Below are 24,833 nucleotides of genomic sequence, written 5' to 3' on the forward strand. Positions count from 1 at the left end.
CAAAAGGAAGATAATCCCAAGCATTTTCTGAGCTGCTGTGACCAGTCTCTTCGTGTATTTCAGCTCCACAGTGCAGGACTGCTGTTGTGAAAGACCAAGCTTGTGACCTGTCTGTGGCAGAGCTGAGAGAAGAGAGCCTTTGGCAGTTCCCTTCCCCCAGAAGACCTCTAGGATTTTTGATTAAGAGGAACCACTCTCTCAGGACAATCGCTGCAAAAGATCATTTGCAAGAAAGTGGTGAACAGTTGTAAAAAGTACATCTGGAATGCCCTATTCTATGCAAACAGCTAGGAGCCACTTCCCATCTTATGAAACACTGGAAGAAATTGCAATGCCATCTTTCAGGAACAGCCAAGGCAGTGAAGATGAGTGAGATGGGACAGCCAGCAGCAACTCCAAGAGAAAATGAAAGGAAAGTTGGGTAACACGACTACTACTTAGGCTGAATATAGGCGACTCTGTGAATAGCAGCTCAGAGGACTCATTTGACTACCTGAAACAAAGACGACCTAATTCAAGGGTATTTTTATTGATGGTGAAAACTGTACAGATTTTTACAACACCAATAGTAACTTAAGTTATTTTCAAAGATTAGTGAAGAAAACCAGTTAAATAAAACTCTTCATAGTGGACAGACAATCAAATCAGAGATGACAACCTTCAATAATTAAGATAAGCAAGACCAACACAATGGATTAGCTATTTACCAGATAAATGCCAGTTCAAGGGACTGCTGTTCTTCCAGACAGAAAAAAAATCCATATAAATACTGCTTTGATTCACATTTTAATGTACTACATATTCCATTATCTTACACAACACTATATTAATTTATACAGAATATATATATAAATTGGTAAAGTAACAAGGTAACAAAACTAAACACAAATTTGCTGCTTTGAAGTTTGTTTTGAATTAAACCACTGGTAAATTCCAATCTGTTCATCTGAACAGCCATGTAAACAGGATGAATTGGAGTCCAGCATGTTCTCAGGATGATGCAATTTCTACTGCAGGTATCACTGGCAAGCATCAAACATCTTGATCTCACCAGATAATAGACAACCCAAGAAATGGAATGTTAAAGCTAGTGGACAGTGGCTAATAATTCCGCTGCTTCCTCCGTGCCACTGCCAGGCGCAAGGCCTCAATAATCAACTTCTCATTATTTAGGACGTTGTAATCAGTCAATTTCACCAGTTTGTCAAAATTGTCTTCACTGAAACACACCTCCCTTGTCGTAAATGGGGAGAGGATGCTGGAGACATCAACTTTGCCTTCAGCCATCTCTTCAGGACTCCTTTCCACACCTGAGAGACAAACCACAAGGACATGCACCAATAAGGTTTTATTGTAATATGTGTCTCATATCAGTCATTTAAGTAATTATAGGTAGAAAAAGGAGATTTGGAGGGAAAGATATGATTTTCCAGAGGGACACAGAACTACTCCAGTAGCAGTGTATCCTTCAGTCTCTGGTTCAAACCTCTGTCCAAAAATGATGTAAACCCAAAGAGGTCAGAATGAGAATAATATTGATTATCAGCAGCAGCTCTTGTAGACCACTCCTTGGACAACTTAAAGTCTTTGTTACCCAAACTAGAAAAGTGCAAGCACAAGGAAGACAAGATACTCTTGTATTGGATGAAATAACTACCCTCTCACTGAAAGTTCAGAAGAAATGATGGCATGCAGACAGAGGACATAGTTCATATTAAAAACAAAGATCTCTGTTGAATGAGTCCTCAATCCGGGAGATTACTTTTAAATACGTGAACAAAACCCAGATGAATGTGCTAGCACCAAAACCTCCAGAAGGTTTTGTCTCCATCTTTGTTTGCAAGCAGCAGTGCATAACAAGTCCATGTCTGTAGAGCAAAACAGCTTGTGTTGAGGATGTACCACCAATGCTGTACATATTTTGGGAGCTTTACCTTCGTACTATCTCTAGTAAGTCCTGTGGAGTAAATGCCTATTTTCATCTCAAAGGTATTAGGAAAGTTTCAGGAGTTCTCACAGTTCAGACATACTGACACAGACCAGTTATTTTTGTCAGTGATAAGACTGATAATGCCAGCATTGGAAAGAAGGTCAGAGAGGACAGTGAGATGTTAGATATGAAATGGAGAGGGCACACTAGGCAAGTGACTTTTTATTAAAATTGCTAGCCACAGATGACTCACCAGGAGCTTTATATTTCTTGAAGGTGTCATTTACTAGGGGGAAAAAAAGCACTGTTGGAGCTTGTGGACTGTCAGCATCTTCAAACACGTAGCACTCCTTCAAGTTTTCCCTGTCTTCCTCACTTATCTCAATATTGGGAAATGGAATTCCTTGCCCTGAGATGTACTTTGCAATCTGATCCAGAGGCTGGATGTATGAATAAAATAAATAAAATTAATACAAAGAATCAAAACTCAAAAAGGATCCAGAGACCTAGATTTTCTAAACTCCAGCAGCTAACATGGATATTCTAAGGCTTGAATTTTCCTCTGGGAAGGTATTAAGTTTCAGATGGAAACAGCCATAACCACACCAGTCATTGCAACTTATCTTATTTTCTGCACTGCTTTAGGCAAAACAAGAAGAGTCACTTTCTTTGAGCTTGCAAATGAAGCCAAAAACCACAGGACTGATTTTATAAGTCCAGTGAAACAGGTTCAGAAGGGGAAGGCAAAGAAACTACAAGAATGGAGAAGGAACACATCAGTCCAGATTATTCTGCGTCAATGTCTTGACCTTGTCATTATCACCACTTTTCCAGTCTTTGTCCTCTGAATAGTTTGTGATTGTTTGATAATGACTCCCTATTAAGAAATACATTTATCAACATACCTTATGACCTCATGAAAAAAAACTTTAACAGCTATATTTACTATAAGCCTATGTTTGTTTTTATATTATTCTCATTATATATGCAACACTAATTATACTATTTTTCATTATTAATCAAGTCCGGCATCAGCCAGTACATTTCCCTAAGCCTGATATGAGATAAACAGGCCCAGAGACACATATGTTTTCCCATTTAATCTGTTAAAATATTGTGAGGAATTTCTATTGCCTCTGTAACTTGCTCAGTTCAAGGATAATAAAAATCAGTATTAGAGCTCCAGAACGCTCATCGGTCAGATCTTCAAAAACTCTTGTATCCACTGCTCTGAAGAAGTTGTTGATTTTAAAATGCCTATATCCATCACTGCCTTCTACTATCCTTCTTAGTTACTGAGAAATAGATCACCTAATAATCTAAATAATAAATCAGATAATAATCATCTAATTCCCATTCCAGTACTGGAAAATTAGTTGGTTTAACTGACGAGTGCTAGAGAGGAAGAGACCGTGAAGGAAAAGATACCATGGCTTTTCTTACCAGTGTCTGGGACCCTCCACTGTAATTTAAATGCAGGATGACATCCACCTCCCTCTTTGATCTCAAAAGTGGTGGGTAGCTGGTATTGATGAAAAAACCAGTATCAACCAGGGAGAGCTCATTATCTGCTGTTTCCATCAGTTTATTTGGGAAGGAGTCTATTACTGTGTCTGAAACACAAACATTTCTTATTACAACAAATAAAAAACAAGACTGACTGCTCCTCTGCAGAAAGTTAAAGAGGGAAGAATGGAGAATTTTACCCCCGATTTTCCCTGCCTGCCTTTGACTCACTAGCAGCACTGATTTACAGGAGTGACAGCTTTTTCCTTCCTTACTTCCTGGACACCTCAAGCAGCTCTGGCCCCACAGGGGAGATCCCTTCTGCTTCCTCAGGCTGAGCTCACCTTGTCCACTGGAACACAATCCCCAGACAACCAAATTCAATTTCACCCCTCAACCCCCTCAGAAAAATGAAATGCTATTCAAATCTGGCTTCTATGTCTTCCATTTGCAGTAGGGAGGAGTGGAATTTCAGAAGTCAGTTTTGTTTCTTCCTCCTCGTTGGAAATCCCAAAGCAATTCCCAAACCTAAACCTCCTCAAAATGTTACTGAAAAAAATGCTGTGTTACTGTGCCTTTCCAGGTAGAAAATCCTTCACTCTCCAGGTACTTGCTATGCATCTGGAAGCCTCTGATAAAATTAGGATACTGTGCAATGGTCGGGCGTCCTGTTAAGACGTCTCGCAGAGCAGAGGAGAAGACGCTCGAGGGAGTGCATAGACATGTGTCTACCTCATAGGGATTCATGGACAGAAAAGGGTCTTCCTCTGCAAGAAGCAAAGAAGTTCTGAGTTTAGGACAGTTTTCTGAAATGATCAATATTTTTAAAAATGGAGTAACTGATAACCACAGTTGTCAACATCCTCCACCCCATATATAAATCAAACATCATTGTAAGCCCTTAAAGTCTACCAAATAAAACTCAGCATTAGATAGTGAAATAAATGGCAGCTACCTGCAAGCAGCAAGCTGCCAGGCAGTAAGCACCACCTCCCACTCCAGGCTTCCTCGAATGATGACCACCTCTATTGCAGCATGTGGTGGAGGGGAGAGCCGAGTCCCAAAACATACAGGAGGAAAACACTGGCCTTTGAACAGGACACCTTCAGAATGCTTTTGAATATCACCCAGCTGCAAACATTAGCTAAGTTAAGAGGCCAGTCACTCCAGGTTCCCTGTGCAATTAACAGCAAAAGCGAGCTTTCTCCATGGGCAGTTTAGAGGAGAAAACAGCCCTCCTGCAAGAGCTGTTTTCTCTACTGACGGTATTAGTGGCCAAGGAGGACCATGTCCTAACAATCTTGATGTGTTCTTAATACAACATGATTTTTACATGTCTGCTGGAGACTGGTTTTGTGTCTGTATGTCCTTTAGAAAAAGGTACAGCTTTGCCAAAGCAACACAATTAGTTCTTCTAAATCAGGCAGAAAAATTTCTTAGCTGGCACCTCTGCTTTGCTTTCCTCATCTCTCTCTCTCTGACTTTGATAGTATCTCTTTAGGCATTTGACCTCTGCACAGAATATAAGCACTATATGTTGGTGGTGAAAAAAAAAAACCAAAACAAAACAAAACCACAACACAAAAACATCTCACCAATATCTTTTACTCTGTCTCTGGTCCACCTGCACCAGAAGTCCTCTGAATCAGTAGCCAAATTCCAGACATACATCACATCTATGGAAAATATACTACTCCACATGCCTGTAATACGAAAGAGAGAATAGAAACTGATTGATGGAGTAGTCTCGGAAGAATTTTAATTGATACATACCTTCAGTCCTTCCCCTTGGATGCTTCCTTTCTGTCTGGGTGGATATCTTTGTGGGCATACTTCCTAAGTATATCCTTGCTAATGCAAATTCACACCTGCTGAACCTGTTTGCTGGTGTCTTCCCAATGCTGTCCACCACAGACCACATGCTCACTCGCGCCAGCTGCCTCTCATGTAGGTCACTTTTCCCTCTAGGCAGTAGTCACCTTGCATATAGCAGATCCGAGTCTCCGAGAGCCTCTTCACCATCCTTCCCATAAAGAATTCACTTCCAAAATGTTCTGCACGAACAGATGCTCCATATTTCAGGAGACCGACTTCATAAGGAGTGAACTCCAGCCACTCTACAGCAACAGCAGCCGGATCATGAAAAGACAATAATATGTTATCTATTGCTAAACAGAAGAGTACTAGAGAACAAATCATGAGAAAGACACTGGCTAGTTCATAATATGCCATTCACCACCTATAGCTGTATTTATATTGCCTACAGTACTAATGCCCTAAGGTCCTTTCACATCAAGGGAGGGCAGTCCCAGGCTGTGATCCAGCAATCTCCAGCAGAAAAACACTGATCTGAATGAAACCATAAGCATTCCCTGCAGTTAATCTTACCCAAAAGTATGTATTGCTCATGTATAACTTGTTCCCTTTAGGGCACCAGTGACAGAGAGCTTAGCTTTGTGTCATGCACTCAGCTGCTCATATTAAACAAATACTGTGGAAATAAATACTAGAGGAAATAGTGATTTTCCTGCCACTGGACCAAAAAATTAATAGTTTTCCCTTTAATTGTCCAAAATAAGACCACGTGGAACCATCACATGAATTAGTTTTGTTAAAAGGTTTTTGTGACCAGGATAAATTGTGAATTTGGCATCTTCTGTGGTATAACTGTATTTTTTGCTTCTGACAATGTAGAGAACCCAAATTCTAAAGACTAAACATGTTTGGATTTTTTATTTTTAAGTGTTAGTCACTATATCTGAAATTTTAAAAGGGGTTTTTTCTGCGATTAGAATGAAGGGACTATTGTATTATTAAAGCTGATTACATGCATTTAGTCTTACTTCAGATTATTTAAATTATAAAGTTGTTAAGAAGTCTAAAACGTAACCCATTACCTCTGAATGCCTGAGCACTATAGCTGGACTTGAGGTTGATGGCCACATAGATGGGCAACGGGTTCTGACCATTATCCACTGCCTGCCGTTGGTCCGAGAGTCTATGCTCGTCTTTCTGGTTTTAATTTAAAATGGTTAATGGAATGAGATGAAAAACAACTTGCACTTGAAATAATATAATGCGAAATATCAGTTTTATCCAGGTTCTCCTTCCTGTTCTCAGCTCACTGAATTGTTCAGAAATATCTACCATGGGATATTCCAGACTTGGCAAGTATCCCATAAGAAGCAGCTACAACCTATACAGGTTCTCGGATTTTGAGATACAGAGAGAGATTGTAGATTCAGCAAGGGAAAAAAAATATTCCCGGGAAGAAATATGTGGCTAAGCGAAAGGTAAGGTACTTTCCTTGGCTGGATGTCAATGAACAGAGTTGATCATATTTTAATGTATTTTACAAGTATATTCATATGCAAGAATATATTCTATTGCACATGACAATTTAAAACTTCCTTGTATAAACATGAGCCAGAAGGAAATTACTTAAGTTATACTATTTTTAAAGTACCAAAATATCTATCACTCTTTCTTGAAACTCGGTAACATATTTAGAGAATGGTCTTTCCCACAATTTGAATCATGTTCATATGCAGTCTATAACTAAGTCACTTTATAAATGCATATCTTCATTTATGCTAGTGAAGTTAAACATTTCAAATTTTTAAGTCTTCTAGTCAGAATATGTGCAAAGTGCTTAGTTTACATTTCAAAATAATTTTTGTCAGGATTTTTTTTTATTCTTTAAGAATGAACACCTTTGACTGCAATGCCGTGGCTCCTGCAGCTCAAGGTCGGCATCACTTTAAAGCAAGAGTAGTGTTTTAATAATGGATCTGAATATACAGAATTTAATCAACCACTAAACTAATTATTTGCATTAGTAGTCCTGAATGGCATCCCAGGATTTATTTTCTTCTCCTTCATAGCTATAGAAGTTCATCAAGTTTCTGGAAGAAAAGGAGTAATACCTTATCATGTAACATGGATTCAATGACAAGCCCCCAAAGGTCTATGAAAGAAGTGTTATGTCCTTCTTTAGTCCTCTCCATCAGGTCATTGTAATAGTACTTCAGACAATCCAAAGAAAAACAGCAGATCTTGGATTTGGTTACTTGCTTGCGAGCTTCCTTGATTGCATCCTCCAGGTATTTTTGTGACCAATTAGCATCTTCATATAAGTTTGCCATTGTCCTGAAGAAGCATTAGAAGAAAATAATGAAAGAGGAGTAATGCTGTGGTTTGGCTTCAGAGAACTTTTGTGCAATCTGTTTGCCTGTTTCTTAATTCTTACAGGGTTTACAACTAAAAATAGTCTCATTTCAAGAGCAGACAAAACCTCCAAGCTTTCCTGGTTTTGATGATAAAAGTTTATGTGGGCTCAAAAATGATGTGAGAAATTCAAGGGAGGAAAAAAAAGAAACAACTATCCAAGGCTATTAAATACAAAGACCCCACAAGTCCTCAGAAAATCCATTTCTGAGAAGGTGGAGAGTATTCTAGGGAGCAGTCACTACTCTTTATCTGCTAACAGCTCCTGCTAGGGAGAGAACTGGGCAGTTCTTGTGTCTTGGGCATGTCATGGTACAGCCATTCTTACTTGTCTTCCTAAAATCGTAACACAGGTACACTCAGATCTCTGCGTACATACACAGAAGTTAAAAGAATTTTGGCAAATACTTAGGACAAAGCTGCCATTAAGGTTTGGACTTATATAAAGGACTGAACACAGTTCAGTGCAAAAAATCTCTCCACTTCCAACCTGATGCAGAGGAGTGGAGCTACCTAGAACCCACTTAATTAAATACTTAAGTTATTTTAAGTATGACTTCAGCTGTTGTTTGCCCACTGGGAGAAGAAAGCACTTTATAATGAGCAACCACAGCCGCAGTCTCTCTGAGGTCAGTAACTTGACGTCATTTGTTGGACTGTCTGTGACAGTATTAATTCCACTAGCCCCAAATACATCTTTTACCAGAGGAAGATGCACTCTAAATCCAAAATGGAAGTGAGAATAACCAGCAAATGGCAGGCATAAATTCTTCTTCCCATCTTTCTTCAATTTCCAGTCTAAAGACAAATTCGTTGCATTCAGTCTAAGGTATAATTGATAAAATATGAAAAGGTAATAGAGCATTTACATTAAAATACCAGGCATAGACCATGTCAGTGTGGTCACAAAAGCAGCTGTTGAATGTGATGACTGATTTCTTATTCAATATGTTTTGTTTCTTTGCTCTAGGTGAACACAGAGGAGATTGTGGGGAAAATGGAAATGCTTTTGCTGTACTACGTGCCATATAAGCTGATGGGGCTGTACAAACAGTCAACAGTGTTGAGCAGAATGTACAAACATAAACCTTGTTTGGGTCATTCTCACCATGTGGTACCCGATAAACCACCGATGTAGGAAATGCAGTCTAACAGATTGAGTTTCTGGAGACCCAGCAGGCTGCCGTACATCGCTGTCAGCGATCTCGTCCCTCCCCCAGTTGTCGTGATGGCCACCACCGGTACCTGTTCAACACAGCAAGGCAGAAGGAGTGATAACCGTGTGTGTATGAGAGACAGGCAATCCTTCTTACTGCAGAAATCAGATAACAGGTTACAGGCATTGATACAAGAAGTGACGTTACTTCATGCAAAAAGGATGTGATTGTTGCAAAAGGCTTCTGTTGCCACCACCTGCCTGAAGGGAGAGGGAAGGCTTATGTCTTACCCACTCAGATCGGGTGGGTGGGAGGCTGTTTACTTAATATGTAATTGGAAATCAACCTCATCACCCTGGAATTCATCTCAAAGTGTATTATTAGAAGCCACCAAAAAAAATACAGGATTTACCATGCCGGAGCAGATTAGGGATCTGTGATTCTGCCTCTAACAATGACCAGTGTCTCAGAAGAATGCACAGCACCCTGTCATCAGCTAGACCCCACAACAGCCAAAGCATTCCTGGCCTCAGGCCACTAATTACTTTATGTCCTGAAGCACAATCATCAATAGGGCTTCCCTCCCCTCCAAGGTCCAAGTGTAATTGAAGAGACAGACTATTCTCTTAATCTTTTCCTGATCTAGTCCACCCTTTGCTTCCGTTAGCATCTTGAGTTGTGTGATGCTTACATCCCCTATGGAAAAATGTCTATTTATACCTTTCAGGTATTAGCTTCTAATTTTATCAGGTGATCTGGTGTTCTAAAGTTAATTAATACAGCTTGAAGAAAATATTTCTCCCATTATATGAAATTAAAAATCACCCAAATAGATGTTCTACCTACCCTAAACTCAATAAGAACTTAAAATCTAGGAAATATTATAAAATAATAAAATCTGATCATCTTAACTAAATTAGAATAATTTCAAAAAGTTATATTTTGCTTTTTACATTTTGTAACCTTTTTCATTATGAATTAAAATTCTAATTATTTTTTTCTTTTCAGTTCAAATATAAATCAGTTAAGAAGGTAGAGGGAATTTTTTCCACAATTTTAAAGTTAAATACATGAATAGGAGAGCCAAAATACATTAATAGGGGAGCCATATTAATTAGACCTTTTCAAAAAACAGCTTTGGTCTTACCACCTCGACCGCTTTTCTGTGTGTCAGGAAACTCTTAGACAGCTATGTAAAAATGTTCTTTCCAGCTTTCTTGAATACTTTATTTCCTGTATTATTCTCTGCTCTGTAATCCAAACTATGGGGTTTTTTTAATCTGTACCCTATCCACAGCACGATTTCTTTTAATTGTCAGCTAAAGAGGATTTTTGCTGTTAGTATGTTTGTACTTTTCTGATTTTCAACAACCCAGCTAGGCATAAGCAGTTACAAAACTTATGACTGTATTATGGAGGCAGGAGCAGGGGCTACAGTGACAAAGCTACACTTTTAATCAGCTATTTCATCTATACAACTCAACAATGCTGTAAGATTCACTCTTCTTTTCCAGCTTGATGGTTTTATTCTAGTGGTCCGTTTTCCTAACAATACACCTTTTCTGCTACAGAAACCACCCAAAGTATTTTTATTTAGATGTCTGTGTGAAAACTTTTGCTTCCTCCTCTCAAAACTCTTTACAAATGCCATGACCACCACCTTGTCTCTGTTACTGAGCTAAGACACACTATTTCCCAGGCAGCATCCCCCAGCTGTTCTATGTCTGCCCACTATAAATTTTCCTCTTGAGACCCATGAGCAATATCAAGAATAAACAGGAATTGGCTGAAACGAGGAGCTGTTGAGAAGTTTTGGGGCCTGTAAAGGCATTATCATAGAAACATATAATGGTTTGGGTTGGAAGGGACCTTAAAGATCACCTGCTTCCAACCTCCTGCCATGGGCAGGGACACCTTCCACTAGACCAGGTTGCCCAAAGCCCCATCCAACCTGGCCTTGAACCCTTCCAGGAAGGGGGCAGCCACAGTCTCTCTGGGCAACCTGTTCCAATGCCTCACCACCATCTGACTCCCCTACTCTGCTGCATGAACCAGCTACTGCTTCTCTTGCTCATCTCTCACCCTAGGTGGCCAAGCCTGCCCCAGAACAACAGGATTGATTAAGCTGTTTTTTTATCTGTGGTTTCAACTTGTGAGCCAGGCCTCAATTCTCAGAGAGGAATTGCTACCAGGGACTGTATTGGCTTGCCTCGTGCTCTTTCAGATCTTCCTCCAAATGAAGAATCTTTTTCAGAGCAGCAGCAACGTATTTCTTCCTTTTCTGCAGGAAGTCCTGCTCTTCCATGCACAGACTAAACCCCAAGCGCACATCCAGGTCTCCTGAGCTGGAACAAACAATGGGACAGATCAATGCACATATCATTTATAGCTGATTTCAAGACCTCTAGGGCAGGTAGTCAGCAAACTCCACAAATCATCTGTAAAACAAGCTATTTCCAAGTCTCCACATTGATCAAGGAACAGAAGAAAAAGAAGCATTTCTATTTCCAGCAAGGATTAGCAGTGAGGATGAAGAGGAGTTTCCAAAGTGCTGTAGATTTCTTGTGAACACGGGCACAAAGACAAGACACACAAGTCAGGAAAAGATCACCAAAAGCGGTAATTTCAGGAATAAGTTTTTCTGTATCCATTCCTTTTTGTCACTGTGACATCCTGGAAAACTCAAGTGATGCCACCATCACCTGTTCTCAGGTTTTGACAGTTCACTAACAGTATTTAAAATGAAGGTCCTAATGAGCTGTGTGATGGACCTTGAACCGCAGAGTGAGCATCAGTCCCTGCTCAGCCTCTGTCCCGTGAAATCCAGCCTTTTATCTGTGTGTGTGCTGAACAGATTTCTATATAAGCATTTGCAAGCTTCATCCTGCAAATATATAAGAATATCCATCATTTTTTCCACATGGGCAGCCACACTGATTTTTTTCCTTGAGAAAGGTGAAACGCAAGCCAAAAAATTTGCAGAAAGAAAGGTACAAAACCAATCAAATAATGGCTAACATTTTGTGCCTCCAACAACACAAATGTACTTGTTACTGAGAAGAGCACTCAATATTGACAATCTTCTGGGTCACATCACCCTCTGGTGGCTGCAAACCCTATCCTGAACATTAACTAATATTGCACAAACATGAATGTTTCAAGGGTTAATATTAGTAACCTCTGTTCTCCAGCAAATTTGGTATATCACAGTATAATTTTGAAAACAGAACGTCAGTTGATTGAACCTATAAAAACAAACAACTTTTTAGCAGTAGATTAAAATTTCCTTTGCTCTCTCTATAAATCTGTATCTGTTAGATTTACATTTCAATATATTTTGTTAAGGGCTGAGACTGAGCAGATAGCTCTTTTTCCTATGCTCTGCATTTCATCTACAGAAACTGCTCCCATGCTCTGAAAATCCACCTTGCTTCCCTTCTGTATATCACCCAATAGTAAGGATACTGTGAACCATACGAAGTGTTCAGCTGTACCATAAAAGCTCATTGTCTTCAATTTTACATATCACTGGTGCAATTCTGCGCCTGTGAACAGGTTGGCAGAGGTGCAGATGCTCTGGTCTCAGCTGCCATTCTGCTCAGTGAAGCAGGAGAAGGAGCAGAAGCCAGGCTGCCCTGTGCTTGTTTGGGCGACTTTGCAAAGTTAAAGGGGGATAGAGTTTATTTCAGTCATATGCAGATCTGACTATTGGCATAAATGGGCAACAAAATTAATATACGAGTAGTGCAGTTTTACTCATTTTTAAGAACAGTGGTTATAAAATAGGCTAATTTACTCTGAAGAAACATACCAAGGCTCATAAACCCATATTGAAGTACATGATCCTGTAACTGCAGCAGATTTACACTTACCTCAGGCACCACGTGAGTATAGGACAAAGCACTCACGTGGCATGTGTTCATCTCTCCACCTATCATAGAAAAAAACCTAGATAACTAGTTTACAGTAATCCTGGATGATAGGACAAGAAGAGGCTATCTTACCATTTTCTTGCTGTCAAGTACAAGTGAAAGGAATGATCCTAGAAATCCAAAAAATAAAGCTAATTACCAGCAAATTTTAAAACATTTCTTTACTTCAAGCTCAGGCAATGCTTATTCAGTGAAAGACAAGGTTCTCAAATAATAATTCATATAGCTAAGGACATTATTTTGGTACAATTAACCAAAGTCTCACTCCCTGCTCTAGAATCAAATTCTCCCTCATCTAACAAGCTTGTCCGTTTGGGGCAGTCAGTGTGCCACGAGCTTGTGTGTTACACGAGTTCACAGTGTGCACACTTAGAAGGAGCAAGAAGAATGAGACAAGTTACCTTATTCAAAAAAAAAGAAAAAAATTATATCCAAATGCACTTTCAGTGTTCCTATTTAGGCAAGAGCTGACTTAAGCTCATATTCTAGACTTTTTTTTTTTTTTTTAATTACTAGCCTTTCTAGAATTACCCCAATACCGAAAAAGAAATTTTTGAATGCATGTGCATATGACAGTCATTTTTGTACATTGAAACCACTTAATTCTAATTTTGGGATGCAGGTTTACAATGACTTTTGTATTATTGTAATTATTAACACCTGCTTCCTTAAAAGTGAATATGACAGTCATAATATTTTTTAACAGTTTCAATAAAGAGCTGTACAATTTTACACAGAGATTTTGTTCACTTGGTAACTTTATTTCTAGCAGTACAATATTAAGCACACTTTTAAAATATTTATTTCAAAAGGTTCACAGCACTCACCTCTTCTACCATTATTTCCTTCTGCAAAGGGAGTGAATTCAGAGGGAAAGAAAGGACCCCAGATTTCTCTGTTTCATTTTTATCTGCCAGCTGAAACAATGTAAAAAGTAGTAGGGATGCACACGTGAAAGGTTTGTCACCTCTAGAATTTCTCCTACTAAGAGTGTTAGTTCAGTTCACTGGTTACATTAATTTCTTTTTCTAATTTCATTGAGGTTAATGGTAACATACAGAAGGGGAACATACCTCTTCTGGTAATATGATATCTAGTCTCGTCTGGTCATTTATGACACAGTGAAATACAATGATCCTAAGGCTGGGGTCTGAGTCCAGTGAAATCTTCTGGCTTCCTTCATGGGATCCTTTCACTGTAAATGTAAGCTCCTGGTCTAAATATAGAGCCAGGGAACAAAGAGAATTTTAACTATTCCAAGCAATCACACATAACTAATAAATAAAATCCGCTTCTATTCTGCACACTTTTTGTCTGATTTTCCTTACACCACGATGATTAAGCAGACTTTGGGTGACCAAAACAGATTGAAAACTGATATAAAACATCTTGGTAGATCTGTATAAATCATTAACATACAAAAATCACATATTTTTGAAATATTGCAGCATGCTATTTGGTAGGTGCTTTCCATGAATGAATAAAACCAAGATTTAGATTTAATGGAGTGTCAGTTTAAAGACATTTTAGGTTATTCACATTGAATAAAAGAGTTATTCATTTGATGTCAGTCTGTTCTGGTTCATCGTGTGCATTTTATTGTATGTTGTGTCTGCTACAATAGTCAAATGATTCAAACCCAAAAAATCAAGCAAACTACTTGACATGTCACCAAAACTGAGAGAACTTGTCAACCCAAAGGCCGTGTTCCTTGTACGGAAAAGCCTTTATGTTTACAGAAAGACTGTATGCTGTTCTCTTGCAAGATCAGGGCCAAGAGGCATATAATTCTAGATCACTAACCTTTCCTCCCCATGTTACGTTTCAGTCCGAAACTTCCTATAATGCAACTCAGCCATTGCTACCAATTTCTTCGTAAAGGTCAATTTTTTGTTCATGAATTATCTCGAAATAGCCACAATTTTTTGAGGTTTGCTCCATGAGCAGCTTTACACAGGCTACTGTTTATTTGAATGAACTTAAAGGACTAGTGAAGAGTCCTGCTATATTTATTAGAGCTACATTTTATAGGCAAAGTCCTGATTCGGTGGTGGTTTGCATTTTGTGCAGATCCCTTTGATACAGTCCTACATTTAAACTTAAGAGCTTAAGTTTATTATTTTTTGCCCAAGCAACCAAAATAAAAAAATCTCTTTCAGAACCCTGAATGTGTAGAAACTCTGTACATACTCAAACCCAAATTAAGCACACAGGATAAGATTTCTACTTATTATAAAATAATTTTAAAGGAAGCTCCAACTTAGTTAACCATTTTCATGTTGAACAAGTAATAAACAAAGAGAACTAACATAATTCTTTCCAAATTTTTAATTCTAGTATATATGGCTCTATTTTTGCATCAGTTTAAGATTTGCCTCAGAACTAAATACTTGACTAACTTGAATTTTGACAGATACAATCTTTCTGCAAGGCGGGGCATGGCGAAACTAAGTATTATGTGACACAGCTAGAGTAACATGCACAACAGATTATTAATTTTTCAACATCTGTTATAACAAGTGAATCACAGCACAAAACCAATAGGTTAATGAAGCAATAATCTCACTTGTGGATTGCTGCTTCAGCTTCCCTGTATCCACTCTAACCTCCAAACAGGAAACCTCACGTGCCTGTAGGAAGAGAGAATAAATGACAATTGAGAGAAGTGTAAATGTCATTGCAAGTGATTCATGCTGTTCTCAACCAACCCCTCCAGTTGATCAATGAGGAACACAATTGTTATCTATCACTATGTCTTCAGATAACATGAAGGCAATAATGACATGGTATTTTTTCTAAGTTTGAAAGTAAAGAGGAGCAACTCATGAACTTGGAGAGACAGTTAAGTAAAGATTAAACTCATTCAAAATAATAGGTGTATTGAGATATGGGACTCTCCTTATGAGTGTTTTTTCACTTTCTTCATTAACCCCTATAGTTCTGGGTGTAATGTGGGAATAATGTGTTGCAAACTCAAGTTTATAGAGAAAAGTAGGTGGCACATGCATGCTGACAGCAGCCTCACAGCATGCCTTTGCAGAAGGTGCCAACACATCAGAGTGATGGGAAAACAGTGATCCTTAGTGCCAACAGCACATCCTTTTTCTCAGTAGGACAGTGTGGCTGATAGTACCAGCTTTGGGACACGGCTCAAATTTTCCAGAGTTAAAAATATGAACACTTGTTATGAAGGCACAGGAAAGATAGTAAGAAATATACATTACCACTAGTACTCCATTAGTAATAATGCCATCAGGATAGTCCAGACTGCAAAAAAAAGAATGGAAAATATAATGTCATGGGTGGGACAACTCAAACGTTTAAGCCTGTGAGTTAACACATTACTCATTTTCCCCCCATCAACTTCGAAATTTCTGACTTTAACATTCTCACTCAAAAATACTTCAAAGCTTTTATCAAGCATAGTTCTAGATGACAAGCCAAGTTGCAAGTTTTTGCATCCACCCATGACAGAATATGAAGCTGAGCTTCTACTCCTGTGTTTTTTTCATACTTGCTTTAGTAAACCGTGTAATGAATTTTGATACGTGACATACTGAGTTTGAGGAGAGCTGGAGGATGTTAAATCCATCTTGATTGTTTTGATCATTACAGTTTGACCCAAGGTTTTATACTTGAAAACTAATACACTTGTCTAGATTTCCACAATTTTCCAAAATTGCCATAACAGTAGAAGAAATTGTACTCACCTCTATAAAGTGATTTGCAAAATGCACATGAGATTTTAATATAGCACTGTATGTGTAGATGTGTTTCCACTTATCCATCGAGGGGCAGAAGTGCGTTCATATAACACAGACGCCAATTTTTATATTCTTAAATACTTTTCCCTCAGAAAAAATCAGGCAATGTCTCATTAAGGATATCTTTTTTTATTATTATTAAATTGCAGATGTAAATTCATACAGTATCTCAGTAACCCAGATTAGTCCAAAGGGAATACATACATACATAAAATTATAAGGACTGAGGACCAACTCCTCAGCCTGCAGACAATATGAGCTGTTTATTCGGACTTTACATATGGATTGTACATTCTGTAGTCTCACATAGTTACACAGATACATATTTCATCTCAGCTGAAACCAGGAAATACACTTCCTTTAAAATCAGATGAATAACATTGTTATCCATTTTATAAAGTTTATCACAACTATTAGATTTCAGTATAAACACACATGAAAATAGCTTTGTAAAATTTCCCATGACAAAGAATTCTTCCAAAATTTCAAAGCTCAAACAGTTTAAAGTTTCATTTCCAAATCAGTATTTTCCTTTAAGAGGAAATTATGAACTGGCTAAATACAATGCAGAACACTCAGGAATAAATTTCCAGTTAAAAAACAAAACAAAACCAAAACCTCAAAACCAACCCCCTCAAAAAAACCCACAATTATACACCGGAAAAAATAATTTTTCTTACGAATTTTGTGAGATCTTTTTTTGGAAGTGTATTTTAAAAGAGTTCAGAGAACATTGGTCAGGAATGGGAAAAAAATGTTTAGTATTTCTACCTGTGTGCAGCGAAACAGGTTTAAGTAGCACTCAAGTTTTGTTTCAGATACAAACTTTTGCACTTAATTGCTATTTCGTAGTCAAATAGTTGTAACGTTACATGACATATGGTGTCACTATCCTCAAATACTTCATTAAAAAAATAAGGAAAGCAGATAAACAGCATGGTGGATATTAAAAGATCCCAGCCTGCATAGCCTGGTGAAATGAAGGGGGAAAGACAGGGCAAGACCTCTCTTTGTAGAGGTAAATATCCAGTAGAGTGTAGTATTATCTGAGGTATTGGTATCAGCAAAGTATAAAGTTAGGCTGATAGTTAGGAGGTCCAAGGCATGACCTTCAAACAGGGTGGAAGAACCTGCACTGTTGAACAGAACAGCTTGGAAGGCTCAGGACAACACAGGCATTAAGCACTGAGATCTGAGATGTCCCTCTTGGGGTGTCACCTCTGCCACCACTGCTGTAAGGAAGCCCAGCTGCTGTCACTTGTTGGTTACTCTCCACACTGCACTTCCAACTTTTATAGCCCAAATTTCAAGACTTCTGCTGGTCACAGTGTAAGACAGATGGTTTTTATTTTTATTTTTTTAATCTGATGATCCAGATGCTGGTTTTAAGAAGAGCAAAGGCACTCACCTTTCTCTGAGGCTTTGGAGATCAGCTGTGGCTAGAAACACAGCTGAGCTGGGTGCAGAAGAGCTCTTATTATTCAGGTTGGCAGGGACCTTTGAATATTTAGCCTATCTTTGGAGCACTGAATAACATCCACTCCTCAAGACTAGCTGGTAATTTCCCTAACAACCAACCTGCTATTAGACAGCCCTCATTACACATAGTAACACTGCTGTCCTCTCCTCCATCACCGTTTGTGATTTGTGGCCTTTTTTAATGCAGACCTCAGTTTTACTGGGAGAATTGGCAGCATATTATGGCCTGTGGGAGGGGAAGCCAGGAACAGAGACCCTGGGCATCCTTCTCCACTAAATGTCTATTGAAGGGGTGCCTAAGACTAAGTTGACTTTATGAGTGCAGGGATCACTTCCCAACACCTGGTACGCATCAAACTGACACCTTCTCCTTTTCAGGTCATGCCTGACTTCATGAAACAGGCAATATTGTATGGGAAGTTACAAGCACACAGATTTTCATATCACGGTTCTCATTCAAAGTAGACCACTGTGCTCCATTTCACAAATAAATCTGGATTTTTTTGATACCTATCTACAAAATTTTAATTCTTTCATGTCAGATCCATCTTCCCCTTCTTTTAGTAGCTTCCACATAGCGCAGGCTTCATTTCTGAGCTTTCTGATGAGCCAAGAGAAGAAGGGGGATGGTACTATTTCGATTAAAAAAACCCCCCTGTATTCACCTCAAAGATTCTTTCCTTGTCATCTTTCAATTTAAAACCTTTGCCTTCAGTGCTCCTGAGGCCCTGTGACTTCCTGCCACAAACACAAATACGAACAGTACATTTGGCCCCCCACAGATGGAGACTCAGCCTACTCTGAGACTTTCCTCAACAGTGCCCAAACCAAATGGCTAGCATGATCTGCTGGTCCCCCCACACATGGGGGAAATTTCTCAAAATAACACAGCAGAACTACAGAAAGAAAAAAAGACTTTTATTTTCTAAAAATCATGCTTTTGCCATATTTCAATAATTAATATTTTACTTTTATACAACTTTTTGTACACCTATTTACATTTATTTGTGTTAACCGGGCTTTGTTTTAAACATTGTCTTTCACATTTGAAAAAAAAAAGAAAAGGGAGGGGGAGCTGAGATGAAAGGTTGTGTAAGAGTGGTCCTTCATTCTTCTAAGAGTTGTTTGAGATGCACCTCCTCAACTTGGGACATCTGAAAGATAGAAAGAGGCCAAAAAGAAGATCAGCAGACCCAGCAAATACTACTCTGGGGCCCTCAGACCTCTCCTTAGAAACTCCAAGTACCTTTTAGTTCATCAGAAGTCTCTTTGTGGCCCCTCAGTATCAGGTGTGGGCTTCAGTAGAAGTCAGAGGGGAGGGGGATGTTGAGCGAGCGAAGCCACCTAGTCCAGCGGGACCCTGTCTCTGTAGCAACTCGTACGGGCTCATGTTGATGCTGGACCCTACCAGTGGAAACACAGGGGAGAAAGCCCACGTTACCGTTGATAATCACCAGAAAACAACACAAAAGCACTGAAGTACACAAATCAGCAACCTGTGTACAACGACCTTACCTTTTCTGTCATGCTGCTCAAGGGCAGCAGCTCTCACGCCAGCTGGGCTTGTGTTATGGGCCCATAAAACACTGGGCAGGCATTTGCAATCCCTTGGCTCAGTTGCTGGTGAAAAGGCACTTGGAGGAAGGAGCACGCCTTCCTCTCTGTGTCGTTAGGCTCAACGCATGTGGCTCTCAGTGCCTGCCACGGGTAGTGGCAGCAGAGAGGTGACCATTTGCAGGTACTGCAGGAGTGGCATAAGACAGGCAAAACTAGAGAGGGTATTCATCTTGCAGTTGCGGAAACCAAGCTACCAAAATGAAGGTTTTCTTCCATTTTAAATAAAAGATAGCAGGAATGAATGCAGGAACCAATCTCATACAGCCCACCAGTGTATTGTGAGGGGATTTTACAATGTTCTTTGGTAAAAGTAACACAAAACACAATTTTTGCAGTGAGGTCAATAGGCAAACAAAAATAGGACTGACAAAGCCACTATGGTAGGTGCAACCCAGGAAACTTTCTTGGCCTGGGGTTACACTTCACGTGTGATATTATTCATCTGAAATGCTGGAAAGAAAGAACAGGCTAAATACAATAAATTTTGCAATTGGTAAAATCTGGAATGAAGATGGGGAAGGAATGAAAAACTACTTCAGATAAATAGTGTCAGACAGAATGTGCTGGTGGGAATAACTATTAATTTCAGAGATAAACTGCCGTATTTACCCCAAAAAAGTATGTTCTCATTGTTCCCATCACAATACCAGATTCATAGAAATTGTCTTGCATGGTTATCTGTACTTCCTGTTAGCACTATGGTTGGCTCTCCCCCTCTGAAAATTATCTCTGATCTCTGTCACCACTTCTTCCATCCAGCAATGCCAAAAATCCTTGCCAAAACCTGCTGGGCTTGTTTAACACAGGAGAGGTTGGTTTGGTCCATAGCTTTCTGGTGACCCATCTCAGCTACTTCAGCTCAGTCTTTCAGACCTTTTCAGGGATCTTTGGTTTATCACAGGTAATGTGATCCATTGTCTCCAGTTTTAGCGCACACACCCTTTCATTAATTACTCCTGACATCACACTTTTTTATGTTGAGGGGAAAAATACCCCTCTCAATATCCTACCAAAATCACAATGTTTAATCAGTTCAGATGTGCTTACGCCTTTATTCCGGACTCAACTGATGGGCAGAACAGCATTGATTGCCATGCATATGCAAGAAATGCAAATGAAGGATAGTGGGGAAAATGTTTATCTGCCTTCCGACAAGAAGCCCATTTTCCCAGAGAAGCATCTTCCTTTTCCTCTGTCCTGCTGGAACCTCAGAGGGACATTCCCTGACTTATGATGCAGAAATTTCTTCCCTTTATGTGTGGAGTTCTTCAGGCCACAACTATCACAATGGTCACCCAGGTACCATATTATGAATGAAAAAAGTGGATCAGATGTGTTCTCGCTGTAGCAACTGAGCCATGACTGGGATTCTTTTTAAAACATGTTCCTTGGGACTTCCAAGGGTCCTTTTTATTTGTACATCCCAACCATCATCTTCCAACCAGTAGAATTCCTACTCAGACAACACCTAAATTTCTGACTTTATCTATTGAACACATCTCCAGGAAAAGGCAATTGGCTGCAAGGTCAAAGAGAAGAGTTGGATACAGAGCTGGTGCACAGATGCTCTGAGACTAATTCCAGCATCCGTCCTCCTATGCAAACCCACTTGTGCACAACATCCAAGCCAGACAACCTACCTGGACCTCCCTCTTCAAAAGACAGGATTATCAAGAGTATGATTCTATGTGCCAGCTCCATAAACCATCCTCTAATTTTCAAAGGAAGGAAGACCCGAGACAGGTCATTTGGGATGTCTACTGGAACTCCCTTCCCCATTACCATTACTGATGTCGTGACACTCCTAAGCTGTGATAGGCATCATTTGTCTTGTCATTGCTGGGCCTTCTGCCAGTTTTGGTGTAAACAACAAACAATCCACCCTGATGAGTCTCCGTGAGTTGTCATAGGAGGTTCTGGGACTCATTTATCCTGATGGCTTTTTTGCTTTTGAACACTGGGAGATCTTTCCTTCTCCATTCATAACACCGAGCTACTACCCTTTCTCCAGCAAGTCCCAATTTCCCCGTCTGTTAGGAATAACATGTTATTCAAAATCTCCACCAATATATTATCCTGCTAGGCCTCCTGAAGTGCCCCAAATGCCTTGAGAAGTTCCCAGCAATACCATCCCTTCTCAAAGACTGTTTTAACACCGCTTCCAGTCCAATAACATGGATCAAATTAGTAACAGAAATCCTTTCAAGTAACTTCCACAGAGTGATAAAGCATATTATGGAGACAGACTAGAATATCTGTGATCCCGCACCAGACTCCCTCTCCAGTTAGAGCAACAGATTCCCAGATTTCTCCACAGCATGAATTACCTGAAGCAACCACATCCCCTAAACAGTCAAGCTCCACTAACAGCTTTCAAGCCTACCAAGTGAAGCTAGTGCTGCTCCTCCAGTTTTCCTGGTTGCTCAGTCTTCAGCCTCCCACAGTGATCTTTGCTTCTTACTTTATGGAATAATTAGTTCCTCTCCCTGCTGGAGCTGATACTCAAGTCTATTGCAGCTACCCATCTGTAGCCAGATGAGCTGAACAGATCAACAGAAGAGCATTTTATAATGCTGTGGATTTGAAAAGCTACATTCCCCAAGAAGGGGGGGGACCTAAGACATTTAGGCTTGGCAGTCCTTCTTCTAAGGGTCAAAACTTCCTGAATGTTGTAATTGGCCTCATACTTGTGTATCGACTCAATGACAAAAAGAGAACAGGAGGAAGTTGGGGCCTAGGAAGTAGCAGTCAAACAGGGCAAAAATGACATTTTCAGATATTTAAAATCTAAGAATATGTATTCTGAAATTCCATTGAACTAGACTTGAATGAAAACATCTAGATATTGCTTTCAGAGACTGTAGGTTTAAGAAGCACTGTCACATATGAACCAGCTTCCCAGACTACTTTTATACTGAATACAACAGTTTATTTAGAATTTAGGACTCTACTCACGTGTTCTGCAATGTGAACTCCACCTCCAGCTCCTCACGTGCCTGAAGAGAGGGGAAGAAGAAAGGTACATCACTTTTCTTCATAGCTTTCATCATACAAGTTACATATAATTTGTAAAATATATATTTAGAATAACACTTAGAAAAATTCCCAGACCATAAGAATAATTTGGAAAAAACCACCCTGTGGTGCCAACTGAAGATAGTGAATTTTAACATACTGAAAAAGCAGTTGCTAAAACCAGTTTTTTTAAAATCTAAATGCCATATAAACAAACCTGCAGATGTAAGAACTGCTGTTCTGTTAAAACAGCCTTTTTCAGATTTTAATTCCCAACACAAAAAGAATCAGCTGCTTTAATATTATTACAATTTAAAGTGGCTGAAAATTCAGAACTTATGCCAACAAACATGCCAGAAATATTCAGAATTAAGCCACTGGGTAATTAGATCTAGCTGGTTCCATCCTAGATTTTTAGCAGAGAGATTTGTTCCTAAGAAAATCTAGCGTGGAGCACTCATACAGGGATTTAGAGTCTTATAACAGCAGCAAAATACAGTTTAAGTAGATTTTTTCCTATAATGAAACACTGTAAAAGGATATATTTTGATAGAAGGAAAGAATTTGCTTTTGTTCTCACCAATTCCATTGCTCACCTGCGGATTCAGCTGAAACTTCACTCGAACAGTACGTCCTACAGTGAGTTTATCTATGTCAAAGAGAACAGTACAGAGTTCGTCATCCCTGGTGACCGTGTCTTCATCACAGACCTTTAGCTCCAGCACATTCTGCAAATAGAGGTTATGAATATAATGGAGTTATCTCTATACCTAAGAGCTCCATAAGGCAGGAAAATCTCAAAACTAAGTTTCCCTCCATTCCCCCCTCCAGTTTTAGGCAAAGAAGATAAAAGGAGAAAGAGAAAACAGAAAAAGGAAACAGATTTGGGAGTATTAGACTTCATGTTACTGATAACTGTACATACACAAAGAAGCACGCTTGTCTGCCTGGGGAAATGAAACAAGACAAGCAGGTCATGCAGAACATTCATGAATTTGTGGTAATAACTGTATTAAATGTTTCTACATTTATTTTATGGCCTTTGACTCTAAGTGTATAAAACAGACACAGGTACATAAAGGATGTTTAAGGGCTTTCCTTTCCACCATACCTAGAACTAACTGATCTTACTGTTATTTTTATATGATCTTTATCTTAGGTTTCACTTGTTCATGTCAAGATTGGGAGTAGGATAGTAAGGCCATATTCTGCAGGGCATTTAATTGCTTCTCACTGGTTCAGTATAGTAGATATTTAAGTAACAAATAGCTGGAACACAACAATACCAAGGGGAATGTAAGTTACAGAGTTTTTTCTGAGGAATCTTTACCTCCTGTGTTTGGAAACTAACTATATACTTTTTGGTTTATTGTAGTTTTGCATAATCTACTGACTAGCTGCAGACAGCAAATGGTGAAAACTATTTATTTTCACTACCTTGACTCGGCGATCAATCTTATAGCAAAAAGCTTCATTCCAGACAGGGTTTTTGCTGTTCCTGATGGTTCTGGTCCGAACCTTCTCGTTTGAGGCAGTAGGCAGCCACAGTGTCACATAACAATCTGAAAGGGTGACTGTATAACAAGAAGATAAGCAGAGTGATAATGTATCCAGAGAAAGAACTACTGCACTGTGCACATTTAACACTCATAAGACACTAAAATATACAGGGTGAGGAGTAAATAACACAGTGAAGCACTCACAGAAAAACAGAAACATCTTCACACTTTTACCATGCTCATTCCCACCTTTTCACTTTTAGTCAGGCTTACTTTTCTTTTAAAACATTACTTTATATTTGAAATAGCACTGTACGCCACATGCAGTACCTGCACACCTATCCATGCTGCATTTAGGTTTACATTCATGACTATTCAAATAACTGGGGCAGTGTAATGTTGCCAAACCATGAGGATATCTACCAGTATATGCCCTCTGCCACGTGCACTCACAGCAGCTCTAGGGTGACTCCTCTGTTGCTCAGGCAACACACCTCACAACCTTCAATCTGGGCTGCAGAGACTTGTTTTCTAGCATTTCCTCTTTGGTACGTTAACTAATTGAAAGCCTTTATCAAAATGTTGGCTTAAATGAAGGACAACAGATTTTTTTTTTCCCAAAAAGTAAAGTGTTCCCCCATTAAAGCTGAAAAGTTTGATTTCCTTGTCACAAATCAGAATGTGCTAATTTCATATTCATTCATATA

At 39.2% G+C, this 24,833-nt stretch overlaps 1 protein-coding gene across 1 annotated transcript in view; it reads right to left on the minus strand.

Annotated features, from left to right (window-relative positions):
* Positions 1 to 510: 510 nt before the first annotated feature.
* Positions 511 to 24,833, minus strand: part of LOC141943146 (cytosolic phospholipase A2 epsilon-like) — a 35,074-nt gene continuing 10,751 nt past the window's right edge. The window contains exons 4-21 of the mRNA XM_074867860.1: positions 24,065 to 24,201; positions 23,224 to 23,355; positions 22,568 to 22,608; positions 15,977 to 16,019; positions 15,319 to 15,382; positions 13,826 to 13,968; positions 13,580 to 13,669; positions 12,825 to 12,862; positions 11,030 to 11,165; positions 8,772 to 8,908; positions 7,363 to 7,585; positions 6,334 to 6,448; positions 5,416 to 5,553; positions 5,032 to 5,139; positions 4,012 to 4,203; positions 3,374 to 3,543; positions 2,184 to 2,370; positions 511 to 1,310 (exon numbers count right to left, since the gene is read on the minus strand). Of these exons, the coding sequence (XP_074723961.1) occupies positions 1,102 to 1,310; positions 2,184 to 2,370; positions 3,374 to 3,543; positions 4,012 to 4,203; positions 5,032 to 5,139; positions 5,416 to 5,553; positions 6,334 to 6,448; positions 7,363 to 7,585; positions 8,772 to 8,908; positions 11,030 to 11,165; positions 12,825 to 12,862; positions 13,580 to 13,669; positions 13,826 to 13,968; positions 15,319 to 15,382; positions 15,977 to 16,019; positions 22,568 to 22,608; positions 23,224 to 23,355; positions 24,065 to 24,201 (2,303 nt within the window). The 3' untranslated portion in view covers positions 511 to 1,101. The remainder of the gene's footprint in view (positions 1,311 to 2,183; positions 2,371 to 3,373; positions 3,544 to 4,011; positions 4,204 to 5,031; positions 5,140 to 5,415; positions 5,554 to 6,333; positions 6,449 to 7,362; positions 7,586 to 8,771; positions 8,909 to 11,029; positions 11,166 to 12,824; positions 12,863 to 13,579; positions 13,670 to 13,825; positions 13,969 to 15,318; positions 15,383 to 15,976; positions 16,020 to 22,567; positions 22,609 to 23,223; positions 23,356 to 24,064; positions 24,202 to 24,833) is intronic.

This window comes from Strix uralensis, chromosome 4 (assembly GCF_047716275.1).
Source record: "Strix uralensis isolate ZFMK-TIS-50842 chromosome 4, bStrUra1, whole genome shotgun sequence".
In the NCBI taxonomy this organism is placed as follows: Eukaryota; Metazoa; Chordata; class Aves; order Strigiformes; family Strigidae; genus Strix; species Strix uralensis.